Source organism: Pseudorca crassidens, chromosome 16, assembly GCF_039906515.1.
Source record: "Pseudorca crassidens isolate mPseCra1 chromosome 16, mPseCra1.hap1, whole genome shotgun sequence".
In the NCBI taxonomy this organism is placed as follows: Eukaryota; Metazoa; Chordata; class Mammalia; order Artiodactyla; family Delphinidae; genus Pseudorca; species Pseudorca crassidens.
In genome coordinates this window covers 5,330,377-5,343,276 of record NC_090311.1, presented here as the reverse complement: position 1 = coordinate 5,343,276, position 12,900 = coordinate 5,330,377, and the positions used below count along the sequence as shown (strand labels likewise).

General features: G+C 47.5%; 2 protein-coding genes across 8 annotated transcripts in view; one reads left to right on the top strand and one right to left on the bottom strand.

The window, feature by feature from the left end:
- The window catches only part of INSYN2A (inhibitory synaptic factor 2A), a 39,034-nt gene extending 34,979 nt beyond the window's left edge, over positions 1–4,055 (bottom strand). The window contains exon 1 of the mRNA XM_067709068.1: positions 2,880–4,055. Coding sequence (XP_067565169.1) covers positions 2,880–4,054 — 1,175 coding nt within the window. The 5' untranslated portion in view covers position 4,055. The remainder of the gene's footprint in view (positions 1–2,879) is intronic.
- Positions 1–12,900, top strand: part of DOCK1 (dedicator of cytokinesis 1) — a 526,777-nt gene that overhangs the window by 244,358 nt on the left and 269,519 nt on the right. The gene's annotated exons all lie outside the window — the stretch shown is intronic.

Below are 12,900 nucleotides of genomic sequence, written 5' to 3'. Positions count from 1 at the left end.
TTTTCGGGATTTAATGAGCTGGCTGATACTGGCCACAATAGCAGTATTTACACCGTGGAAATCGGCAAATGCTACTCCCCCTTCTTTGAGAGCCAGTTGTTAAAAATGTACGAGCAGACTCTCCCCCCTTGCTGGCCCAGACCCCTGAGAAAGGGATGGAGAAGGAGCTTTGCTTCTTATCTGCCCGCCTCCGAGGCCGCTGTCTCCTTGTCCATATTCTGACGTGGAAAACAGTGGTGGGAATCTGAATTCTGGGCAAATCAATGACCCTGGGCAGTTGAGCAAGAGAGGTCACCTTCAAGGTGGCTTTGGGATTTGAAACCACTTGACTCACTGTTAGCCGGAGAGCTCAGGGAGGGAGGTGGAAATGCAGATTATTAGGAACAGATGTGGGGGTTCACCTGGCTATGGTCCTGCTTTTCTACCGTGAACTTGGCCTGTGCAGACAACTGACCTAGAGATTGATTTCTAAGTCAAGTCATCCTTTGCCTTGATCGAAGGTGCCCACTCCTCAAATGGTTAGGAGCCAGGCACTGTCCCTTGTTTTGGGGATACTGGGGCGAAGGCGTTTTTGTGATGATGGCAGTGTCCTCTGTCTTGTGTAGGAGTCAGTCTCCACAGGTGGCTCTTGGGCACCTGTGATGTTTCCGATGTGATTAAAGAACGGAATTATCAATTGTAATTAATTCGAGTTTGAATTTCAATAGCCACATGTGGACAAAGCAGGTCAGGGCGTGCAGGAACGGCACTTGGTGGCAGCCTGTGTACTGAGAGTGTGTGGGGTGCATCCGTCACTCTGGACTCAGACATGGGGCCACTCAGTGTTCCCCAGACCCCAACACCACTGACCAGCAAGGCAACCCTCACGCCACCAGCAGACACCAACCCATTCAGATGCACCTGGTGCTGGGCTCCGTGCATTCAAAGGTCACTCCCTGTCTTCCTCACCCTCGGTCTGCAGGATGGGGGATGAGCTCCCACTTACAGGTGAAGCAATGAGGCACAGAGAGGTGCAGCCCTCGCCCAAGTCCTCAGAGCCAGAATTCCCACCTAGACATGTCTTAACAAACTCAAAACCACTTTGAAGACTGATGTAGTCTCAGAGAACTCAGAGGATCCCATTTAAAACAACTTTCCGCCCTGTTCTAATAGAAGGAACCTCTGTGTAGAACACAGTTCTCCTTGCATGGGGTGTTCGTTGATGTTCAACCCACGCAGGTGTTTATTTTGGGACACACCCCGGTGAGATGCACGCGACTTAGTATATGCACTTGGTTTTATACCATTTGTTGAATTTTATTTCCCATTTGGTGATGTTGGTATCTTTCTAGTTTGCTGTCTGGTTTAAGTCACTACCAGCTGTATCGAAGTCAGTGATCGGTCCCTGTTTGGGCTTTTCATGTTTCCATGGGAGCGGTCTACTGATCACAGATCCCTTACAGACCCACCTTAGTGTGTTGCTTTTGGTTATGTATTTATTCAAGGCTAAATGATTGAAGTGGGATGAAAATGGAGATGTAAACCCAAAATTCAAGAAAGCCTTTGAGAACCATTCGATAATGGTAGGTTACTATTAATCTACTGTTAGATTAGTTTGCGATTGGCTAGCAACTTGTTTTGCTTAATACTGTAGGCTGCAAACAATGCTGGGTCGTAGGAGGTGGGGGTTATTGAGAGTTAACTCCTTTTGTAGATGGACCACCTACACAAAGTTGGAGAAGCCAGACACCAAGGGCAACATCTGCACCAGGCACCTTGCCTCTGGGGCCAGGGCTTAAGATCATAGAGGTTGCTTCCTCGCCTTTGTTTGCAACATGCAAACGCAATGTAACTCAACCACAACAATCCTGTGCAAGGGTGGTTTGCTGCCCTGACAGTGCATTTCTTGCCTTATCTTCATGCTGGCTGCCAGCTCACTTAACCCAGGGGTAGGAGCCCACGGGGTGAAGCGTGCTAATCACGTGAGGCAGCAGGGCACTGCCTCAAATGCCACCTCCAAAACATGGGCTGGTGGAATCCAGACAGCTTCATGGGGGAATGGGAAAGAGAAGGTCTGGCCGTCTAGACAAAACCAGTGAGCCATGACACTGTTTCAAGAAACACGGAAGCAGAGCAGTGCTGGCTGTTTCGTATCAGCCTAGCACACTGCCTGGCTGTCCTAGCACAATTTCAAGTACAAAAGAAGGGAAACAAAGTTCAGCGATCTGTTATCAATGGCAGACAGTCCTGGCTGTTTTCATTCTCCCTCCTGCCCATCTGTGCACACAGGGCAACTCGTGGAGAAAGGCATCTTGCTGCTAATGGTATACACATAGGATCTGTCTAAGGATGGGCATTGCTTCTATGCATTCCAAGTAAGAAAAAGAAAATACTGTCTGTTGTATAAAATATAAAACCTCTTACAGTCCTGAATATCAATGTTATTCCAATTATTTAGCATAAATGAGTCAGCGTTTACTTTTCAAAATGCCATCCGAATTTCTTTTCCATAATATGTTTCCTAAAAGGCAGGTAGCTTCTTATTTAGATTAGATATTCTGGACTGGCATACCTATTATACTTCATCAGTATCATAAACCTTTAGCCCTGGGAGATAAAAACGAAAGCTCCGTCAGTTCATTCAAAAAATAGGCATTAAATTCCAGGCCAGGCACAGGAATGCTAACCAGCAAGTCAGTCCTGCAGGTGAGGATGAATGAGGTCTAGCATCATAAAATAACCTGGGACTGCTTTGACCTTGCTCTGTCCTCAGACTACAGCCTGTTCTCAGAAACGCAGGCTTTAGTCTCATTAAGGATTTGGGCTTTGGGGGCTGCTGCTGGCCCCTGAGGGTGATAAGCCTGCAGAGAGCATCATAAAAAAGGCGTGAACATACATACCCTTCCCGATGGGCCTCTCCTTTCTCCAACTCCTGAATGACCCCCAAGAGCACTTTGATGGTTTCTTGGCTTGAACTGATTAAGTTCTCCATCATCTGAAGCTGTGCTTTCAGATCGACCACTTCCGCACGAGGCACGATTTGTTGGCATTCTTCACCCACGGCGAGCGCTGTCGGACAAGGCTGGTGCTCGTGCGCCGGGGGGGCCTGAGTCTGCAGGGACGCTTCACTACATTCGGGGGACAGGCACTGCGTCGGGGGCGAGCAGGCCAGGGCAGCGCCGGGCGGGGCCTGGAGCCCATTGGCCTGTGAGGCCTTCCTCTGCTCCTGGTCGGCCACGGGGCAGAGGGACCACTCGCTCGAGGGGGCGGAGTTCGACAAGGCCAGCTCGGGGGCCCTAGCGCCTGGGGCAGGTGCGTAAACGGTGGCCACCTCCGTCTTAAACACCGTCCCGTGGGCTGATGCGGCGGGTTCCTCGGCGTCTGGGGTCGCCGGGTCGTGCTTTGCTTTCCCGTGCAGCTGGTAATCGGGCTCTTGGGAGGGAGGACGAGTGGAGTTCTGGAGAGGAGCATCTGGGCAGCGGTGCAGGTCGGGGGTTCTGCATGGCTCTGCGCCGTTGACCCCGGCGGGCTGGCCCAGCGCGTTCACGTGCTCATCGGAGTGGAAAACCAATGCCGCCGCCTTCTGAACCCGGTCCGCGCCCCACTGCCGGGACTCCTCCCCGAGCCCTTCCTCGGTCTTCTCTTTCGCATCAATTACAAACCCATTGTTTTGACTTTTAAAGGCATCCGCGGCTGGGATGCCTTTGAGATTCCCCTTCTTGCGGTCCAGGGGGAAAGTTTGGTAACACTTCTTAAGGTCCGGTGAGGTCTGCACACCTGTGCTCTTGGTGACGTTGGGGATGGACCTTCGAGCGGGCACGGTCATGTATTTGCGGTAGGTGGCCCTGTAGGACGCCGGCTTGTCGCCCAGCTGTCCCGAGGAGAGCTGCGTGTCCCTCTGCTCGTTCTGCGCCTCGCAGATATCCTTGAACCGCACCTGCAGGGCTTTATTACGCTTCTTAATCTGCCGGTTGGGGTCCAGGGCGTATTTCATCTCCAGGGCCAGGCGCGCGGCAGGCTCCACTTCACTCGCCGAGGTCGTGAGTGCGCATTTGCTGGGTTCCTTACTGACCATGGTTCCTGCAGTCGGAGACAGCAACAGACGTGTCAGTGGAACAGAAACACACACGCAAACGCAGGCAGCGCAAACTTTTGGCCGGAATGACTGCTGCCTGCTCCCTAATTATTTTTAAACAGGTGAGGTCGGCTTTTATGTTAAGGAAAATCAGACAGGCGGAGAATCGCTGGCAGGCACAGTTTGAAATGCTTCTCAGATATTAGAGCTTGCTTCCTTCTCCATGTGGGATACCCTCGTTTTTCTTTTGATAGTAAGGCATGTTTCCCTATTAGACAAACCTGTTTTACTATATTCATGAAGAAACCCGACGGCGCTGCCTCTTCTGCTTTGCAAATTGCCACTTCACGCACATCTCCACTTCACAGGCAGATGGTTTTCCAAATGCAACTTACTTGGTTTGGGTTTTTATTACTTTTTCGAAGATGACGTGATTAATCTATTACTGGAATCCGAGAGAATTGCTATTTTTTCTTAAAGACTTCTCGGGGATTCTAGCTCCTGATCGGATAAATGTGGAGAGCCCTCCGATGAGGAACTGAGCTAAATCTATTTATGGTGGCCACTCTGGATGCCGTGGGATAGGGGGCCGTGCTGCTTTATGGGAAAAGCATAAAGGAAAACGAAATCTCTGCAGTATGGCTTGCTTCTAATGGGTTAACAGGAACCATAGAAAGGACCTGGGTTTCCCTACATCTACAAAGTCTGTGTTAGCAACTCTGTTCTTTGATTCTGTGGAGAGCGGTATTTGAAAATACTGTTTTGTTTTTTTTTTTTTTAAGAAATGATTCATTCTAAAATCAAGTTTTGTGTTTTGATCACAACCTCTGAAAATGAACACAATGGTGGTTGTCTCAGGATTTAAATCCTGAGAGAAAATACAATCACAAGGCTTTATGTTAATCGTGCAAATTCATCTTGGGCTGAATTATTAAATGCAACCAAAAAGATGCAGGTGGCCAGTGACTGCTCCGGGGGAATGCCAGTGGGTAGAATGCCTTCACTTTGTTAGGCAGATTCACAGCTGTGTATTGCACATGGAAGAACTTTCTTGAGGGTTGGAGTGAAAGCGAGAAAGTACAGTTACGTATGCTGTTTGGGAGTTAGCATTCATTTTTTTCCCCCTGTGTTCGAGAAGAATACAGTCAGATGGGAGGAAGCTAGGCTGTACAGGGCACTGGCGTCCAAGCAAGGTGCCCAGAGAGGCAAGGTCACTGACAGGAGCCGGTGAGAGGGGAACAAGAACAGGGTCAGGCCACCCTGTCCCTCCAGAGCACTGCCATGAAATGCTAGAGGCACTGCGATCGCGTGGCTGCTGCTCTGGGACCCAGTGGGTGTGTGGGCCCCCAGGAGCTCTGCTGATAGAGGAGGCCCACACCTAGCACCTTCAGTGCCACACGTCCCTTTTCAAGGAGGAAACTGGGGTTCAGAGAGGTTATGATACTTAGTCATCGTCACACAGCAAGTAAGACATACTGGCAGGCTGCTGATCTACCTGACTCCCGAGTCCATGCTGTTTCTTGTCCCTCAGGTGTCCAGTGAACAGAGAGGCAGGACACTTCCCCACGTCCCGAGTCCTTACTGACTTAGGACTGCAGGCTAATGGGGGTGGTGGTTCAGAGAAGGGGAAGAGAGGAGAAGCCGGAGCCCCTGTCTGAGAGTGAGTTAATGGAACTGCGCCCCCTCGGAGTCCGGGGACTCCGTTAAGTTGACATCTCATGCCAGCATGGCACTGGCGCGGTCCAGCACTTCACTAGTGTTACTGAACGAAAGGCTTAGAGAAAATGCAGGTACTTCATCAATTCTGCCTTGAACAGTAAGCTGGGAATCACGTTAGAGGACATCAAAAATAATCCCTGCAGAGCTTGGTTTCGATCACACCGGGGTGTCCCAGCCTTGGCACTCCTGGCATTATAGGCTGGGTGATTCTTTGTTGGGCGGGCTCTCCTACACAGTATAGAATGTTTATTGGCATCTTGGCTTCTCTCCACTAGATATCAGTAGCACCTCCACCCCAAAGTGACAGCAAGAAGTGGTTCCAGACAAATGGCCCTGGTGGGGGGGAGGGGGGCGGGGGCGTGGCTAACCATTCCCAGTTGAGAACCACTGCATTAGACCTGTAACCTTGGGTGGCTAGAGTGTGTCCTGAAGGTAAGGCTGGGGTGGGAAGCCACGCAAAAGACCAAGAAGGGATGGCAGTGTCCCACCTCCCAGGGGGCAGGGTGTCTGCAAAGTACCAGCTCTGACGCTCCAGTCTGGGAAGGATCCAGCTCTGTGCTGAGCCAGCACCGAGGCAAGGCCTCACTCCATTGCCGCCTGTGTGCCCTCCGACAAAAGAATTAATCCGGAACAATCACAATCCGAGGGTAGTTTGGAGAAGACGGAGAACAAGCCTTCTTTGGTCTTTGGTGCTCTACTGGGTACTGAGGATATCTGGAGACCTTTGTCATCTGAAACTCGAAAAACTAGGCAGTTTTGGAGAGAAGGAAAGGGAGAGGTACAGACTGAACTAGATTATGGGTGGTGGGGACAGAGCATGCCTGCTAAGGGTAGATAATGTATATGGTTAAGAGACACTTACTTATTCCATGAGGTTAAAAAGATGCACACAAGGGACCTTGTGTTGGGGAGATTATGGGGGGGGCGGTTGGGATAATAAGGAAATGAAATCTTAACCCTCACTCGATCTCATATTCATTCTTTAATGCCTTTGTTGTCCAGGTTTGTCAGAATGTATTGTGCCATCATTCTACAGAAGACCTTCATACTAGGGAAAATTTGAAAGAGAGAGCATTTTTACGAAAAGCAATTTACAGTAATTTTTCAGCCTTTTCCCTGCCACTACAGAAAAATGACTGTCTGAATAAGTTTGTCCTACCATGCTATATTCATCCTCACGATTTGCCAAAAACTGAAGTAATTTTTTTTACATCAGTCTGCTGGTTTGGAAAGATATTCTGAGTCTTGGAGCCAATCATCAAACTAATAAAACAAATCAGAAGAATTAGTTGCCAGTGGCAAAATAATAATAATAAACAATTCCTAAGCACCTCTCTGTCTCACAGGGGGTTGCAAAGTATATGAAAATCATTTCCTTATTAGTAGAAATGATGGTGCTAAATAAGATTTTTTATCAGTGTAGCTTGCTGTTGCTGAATTCGAGTATAGTAATGATGTCGTCCTAATTTCACTGATAGTAAAGACACCAAGGAGTTTTGCAGATGACTTATTCTGCCTTCAGATGAGTTTATGAGCTCTACTGATGACTGGATGGTATTCTCTAAAGCTTCACAATGGAATTTTCCTGGACATTAAGAATCACTTTTATATTAAGTTGGGCACATCTTTCCAGGGTATTCATTCACTGTTTATTGGGGGGATTGGGCTCGAAGTGATTACCATTAAGAAGATGATTTTGTATGGAAGTTTGGGAGTAGCGGAGGCAAACTATTATACATAGGATGGATAAACAACGGGGTCCTACTGCATAGCACAGGGAACTATATTCAGTATCCTGTGACAAACCATAATGGAAAAGAATTATACATATGTATAACTGAGTCACTTTGCTGGACAGAAGAAATTAACACAACATTGTAAATCAACTATGCTTCAATAAAATTTAAAAAACAAATAAAAAAAGATTGTGTCATAAAAGAAAATTGGACATTCTCTAGATGAGAGTCTGAGACAAGTGGAACTGCCTGGCACACTCGTTTTTCATCGTCCCTTCACGCATTCGTTCATGTACACGTTTCAGTGTAACCTCAACATTCAGTCCATATGTTCCCTGTTTCTGTGTCCTAACCGAATGCCAGCACTGTCCTAGGCACTTCACGTGCACCTTCTCCTTGACGCTCATGACAGCCTCACAGGGGCGGTACTACTGTTATCCTCAAGCTGCAGATCGAGAAACTGAGGCACAAGATTTTTTCGAAACCTGCTCAGAATCACACAGCCAGTGCGTCCCTTTAAGCCCCATGCATTAGGCAACTACCCCTGCCTGGGGAAATCTGTAACTGGAAGTGACCCATGATAAACCTCATAAAGAATCAAACAGCTGGAACTCACGTAAGCCATTTCCTCGGCCTGTTGCCGCAGAGTGGGTGCAGGTTATGCAGAGAACCTCCAGGTAGGTCCCAGGAACGTACCTGGTCCTAGAGCACAGACTCAACAAGGGCTGCCTTGAATTTTGGATCGAGCATGACACCAAACTGGCATTTTCAGCGATGGCTTGCCTCGGCTGTGTCACCGCAGAGAACCATGGACTCTTGGAGTTAATCTCTTGGCTCTAAAGCAGCAAGAGTTCAGAAAGTTTATTTTTCATAAGAAAATTGTGTTTTAGAATTCACTGGACTGTGCTGTCTTGAGGTGAAAATGGCAAGTCATGGTTGCGCCTGGCTAGCTCGGGGAGAGCTTGATGTCAAGGAGCTGTTTGGAATATAAATGTCTTAATTACCCTCAAATTAAATTTCATAATCAGATGTGAGTTGTAAATATATAAACCCTGTATTTTTAGATTAGTGATGGAGAGTCATCTCTGCATGCTGCTTTAAATTAATAGCTTATATAAAGATGTTCATTCCAGCTTAAAGGAGTGAAAAAATGGAAGCAACTAAACGCCTAACAATAGGTAAACGGTTAAGTAAATTATGGTGTATATTCACTCAGTGAGGCCATTAAAATGATAATTATAAAGATTATTTAGGACTTCCCTGATGGCGCAGTGGTTAAGAATCCGCCTGCCAATGCAGGGGACAAGGGTTCGAGCCCTGGTCCGGGAAGATCCCACGTGTCGCGGAGCAACTAAGCCCGTGTGCCACAACTACTGAGCCTGCGCTCTAGAGCCCGCGAGCCACAACTACTGAGCCCACGTGCCACAACTACTGAAGCCCGTGCGCCTAGAGCCCGTGCTCCACAACAAGAGAAGCCACTGCAACGAGAAGCCCGCGCACTTCAACGAAAGAGTAGCCCCCGCTCGCCGCAACTAGAGAAAGCCTGCGCACGGCAACGAAGACCCAGCACAGCCAAAAATTAATTAATTAATTAATTAATTTAAAAAGTATTATTTAGTATCGGAAAAAAACGCTTATGAGATAATGTTAAGTGAAAGAAAGCAATCTACCAAATTGTACTGGAAGAACATGAACAAAACTGGTCATCGTTGTGGTGTTGAGATAGTGCTTTTGGGGAGGTGTATTTTCCCTTCTGTTTTCCAGTTTTGGTAGGGGGAGCTGCAGTGTCGTTATGTTGTTTGCCAATGAAAAAGACACAGGGCGAAGTTAGTCCACACCTTAGGGCAGCATGACAGGGTCAGGCCTCTGGAAAGTAGAAACACTTGGATCAAAAGAAGAAAAACCTAGAAATGATTAGATTTGGGTACAAGCAGTCTCCCAAAGGTCATCTTTTATTGTTTTGAGGAAACCTTGGATAAAGAAAGAAAATGAATTTCAAAATCCTAACAGTGTTCGTGTGTGTGTGTGTATCTGCAGGGTGTAGACATCTACGTACATGCCTCTGTATATAGGTGTGTGTGGACTGGCTGGGAGATCCGGGGAGCGTTTAGTAGAAGATATATCCATGTGTGTGAAAACTCACTGTCGGCTGGAATTTGCCATCTGTTTTAATTAGGAATCAAGCAGTTTTGACCTATAATCTGCAGTTACCATCTGAAGGAAACTGTGGGATTTCAGCACGAGAGAGCATCTCCACTGGGTTAGTTCTGTTCTTAGTGTCTGAAGGGACCTGAGAGGTTTCCAGTCTGGCCCTGAGCTGTGATATAAATGGCATAATGCAGTTGACTGACAGTGGGGACTGGGGAATGGGACGGCCTTGCTAAGACGCCTCCCAGGGTCCCATCCGTCAGTGGATACAGCAAAAAAGCAAGGCAAGCAACCCGATGAGTTTGGAAAGGGACTGCGTGACATTATTGGGTGTTCTCGTTGCTTTCCCACTGTTGAGACACCTTGGTGTTGAAGATGCTGGCTGGGATTCAAGATTAATTGGGTCAGCATTTTCCTCTGTATGCGGAGGGAATGCCTGAACATTAGGCTACTCAGAGTGGGGGAGTGGTGAAAAAGAATATTCTTTGCCTTCACACGCTGCTTCCCGGAGGGAAAGGGAAGTGAGACGGAGCCTCACCTGTTAATGAATTCATCTGCCTTCTGAAATAGTTAACATTAAGACCTGTTTTATAGCCACTGATTGATTCTTCCAAAATGGGAGCCCTCCTCTCCTCAGGGCGAAGCTAACTGCTATAGATTTTGGACTGTGTCTTAGTTAGATTCATTATCCAGTTTAATTTCCTTTAATACACTGAAATGATATTTTCCCAGACATTTCTTGCCTTCTTCAGAGGTCGTTGATTAAGAGGGCTGAAATGGGGTAAAAGAGTGAATGCCGACACCCCCCTGGGATTGAGCCCTGTGGGGAGGCTGCTCCCGTCTCAGCCTCCGATGCGGTGGCCCAAGTCACGCCCCACTCCCTGGATTTGTGGACTGTTGCGGTGAGGCCTCCATCATTAAGAAGTGAGGACCATCCAGTCGGAAGCAGGGCAAAGGGCACTCAGGGAGCTTCACGGCAGGCCTTGGGCAGAAGAAACAGCATGGCAGGTGGGGCCCCGGCTCATGTATATCTTTGATTTCAGAAAACCCATTTTAACCTACTGAAAACCTTTACTCAGTTACTTCAGCCGTGTAACATAAATAGATGCTCACTGGCCTGTTTCTAATGAGTGGGAACAGAGGGAGTGAACCATCCATTTTCTACGTGGATGCTTGGGTTTGGTGTTGAGGTTTTAGACGAACCAGATGATGCCCATTGGACCAGACTTTCCTCTTCATTTGTGTTTCACCGTTTACTTAGTTCTTCGACGTTCAGCTTATACTGACATTAACCTTTGTTCATCCTCTGTCCAAATAGAATCTAAATTACTAGAAATGAATTAGCAAAAGTTTATGGTGGTGGCAAAAACCAACTGGAAAAAATACCTCCTCCAAATGAGATGTTACGTCACTGTAAGAAATTTTATGTGACGCAGTTAGCTTTGCTAACTAACAGTGTCCAAAAAGAATTCAGTAAACCTGGTTCCAATAGCTCCACCAGAATCACGTGTAAGATAAGGCAGAGGAACTGATTTCCCAGCTCCTCTTCTGTCCCCCATCAGTATGACAATTACAGAAAATGTTAACTCTAAGGGCTTTAGTTTTGAGCATAGCTTATGAGTGCATTGAGATTACTGTAGCAAATAGCTCACCTGCTCTATTCCCTGATGGTTCCAAGTAATTAAGCAACAATCAGCTGGTAGTTTGGGGCCCAACCCCAAGAGGCTGGAATTAGTAGGATGCAAATGAGGTGGCTTCCCTTTCTTAGACTGTTTATGGGAATCTCAGTCCTTTGAGAACATGTGCGTACTGGGATGGGCTTTGGGCTTGTTTTGCCTTATTGATGAACTATGGTGAATCCATACTTTTTTTTTTTTTTTTTTACTAAATGGCACGTTTTGACTCATGATATATCTGAAGCTAAAATTAGAACAGTAATTTCCCCAAGAAATGACTGTCAAAAGAGTATGTTTTCCCTGCTGCTTCTACCAGCTGAATCTCAGGATACCATATTGGAACACCCCGGCAGGGTTTCTGCTTGGAGGTTACCATTCACTACAATTGAAATCAATTAGAGTTGAAGATGTAATCCATCTCTCTGGCAAGGCCATGGGAGTGTCCATCTATTACCATCAAAACGGATCCCCGGTGTGCTTTTCATTTGTAGTGTCTCCCGCGTTTCCACGGTCTGGCCAAACTGTAGACTCTGCAAGGTCTTGGGTGTACTGCAGCGGTAGCAAGCCAAGAAAGAAAGGGAGAAATGAGCATTTCTTGTCATCGGCTTCTGTTTATAAGTGGATGGCAAAATGTAGAGAGACAACCGCCCAGGTCAGAATCTTAACAAAAAGCCACAGTCAGAGTCAGGGTGTGTGGTCTTCCCACGTATGGCTCATGCTTTATCAGCTGGGGTCCAGGGTGGAAAGGTTGCTTGGTCTGAACACTTGAGTCTTTCCTTTGATTCTTGGGCTAAAAATTCTTGGGCAGGGATTATTTAATCTGAGAGGACCGAAAGGACATGAATTAAGACCCCTTTCCTTTCCTTCCACGCAGCTGATGAACAGTGAGGGGGAACCTCAGAAGTAGTTCATTACCCTCAAGAGCGACGTCGTCAGTGTAGACCAACTTAGGCTCGGCAGGGAGAGAGTGTACACTTTCACTGAGGACAGGGAACCTGAGGGCACGTTACTAGTAGCAAGTGATAGTTCCCAACGGCAGGTGCACTAAGGGTGAACTTTCAGTGTGCAGGACCCCAAATGTCATGGTTAGGGGCGGGAGATGAAAAAGAGAAAACAAAGTGTCTGTGTGTCCCATACTTTAGCATCCAAATAGCTGTCACATTTTACTCCTTAACATAAATTGATCCTGGTGGGATTTTCTCCTCTGCCAGGCCAGTGGTTTGTTAACTCTGTCCTTGACTAACGGCTGTTGTGAACTTCTGTCTTCTCCGTGCGTAACAATACGTAGCTACTTTTAAAAACTATGAAGCTCCACCGCTCCCCCCCACGAAAACCTCAGCAGCATCTCGGGCAGCCTGGAGGACTCTGTGCCCTCCCGGGAGGAGGGCTGGCACAGGGCAATGGCCTGAGACCCTGGTGGTCTGTACTCAACCCAGTAACAAAGCTACTGTGCTCACCTCAGCCGAGCATGGAGCAAAGGTGTTAAATGCAGGACTGAACTTGTCTTACCGGGGGGTCAAGAGATCCCAGCCCATCCACCATAGGCTCGTGTGAGTCTCTGAGTCCT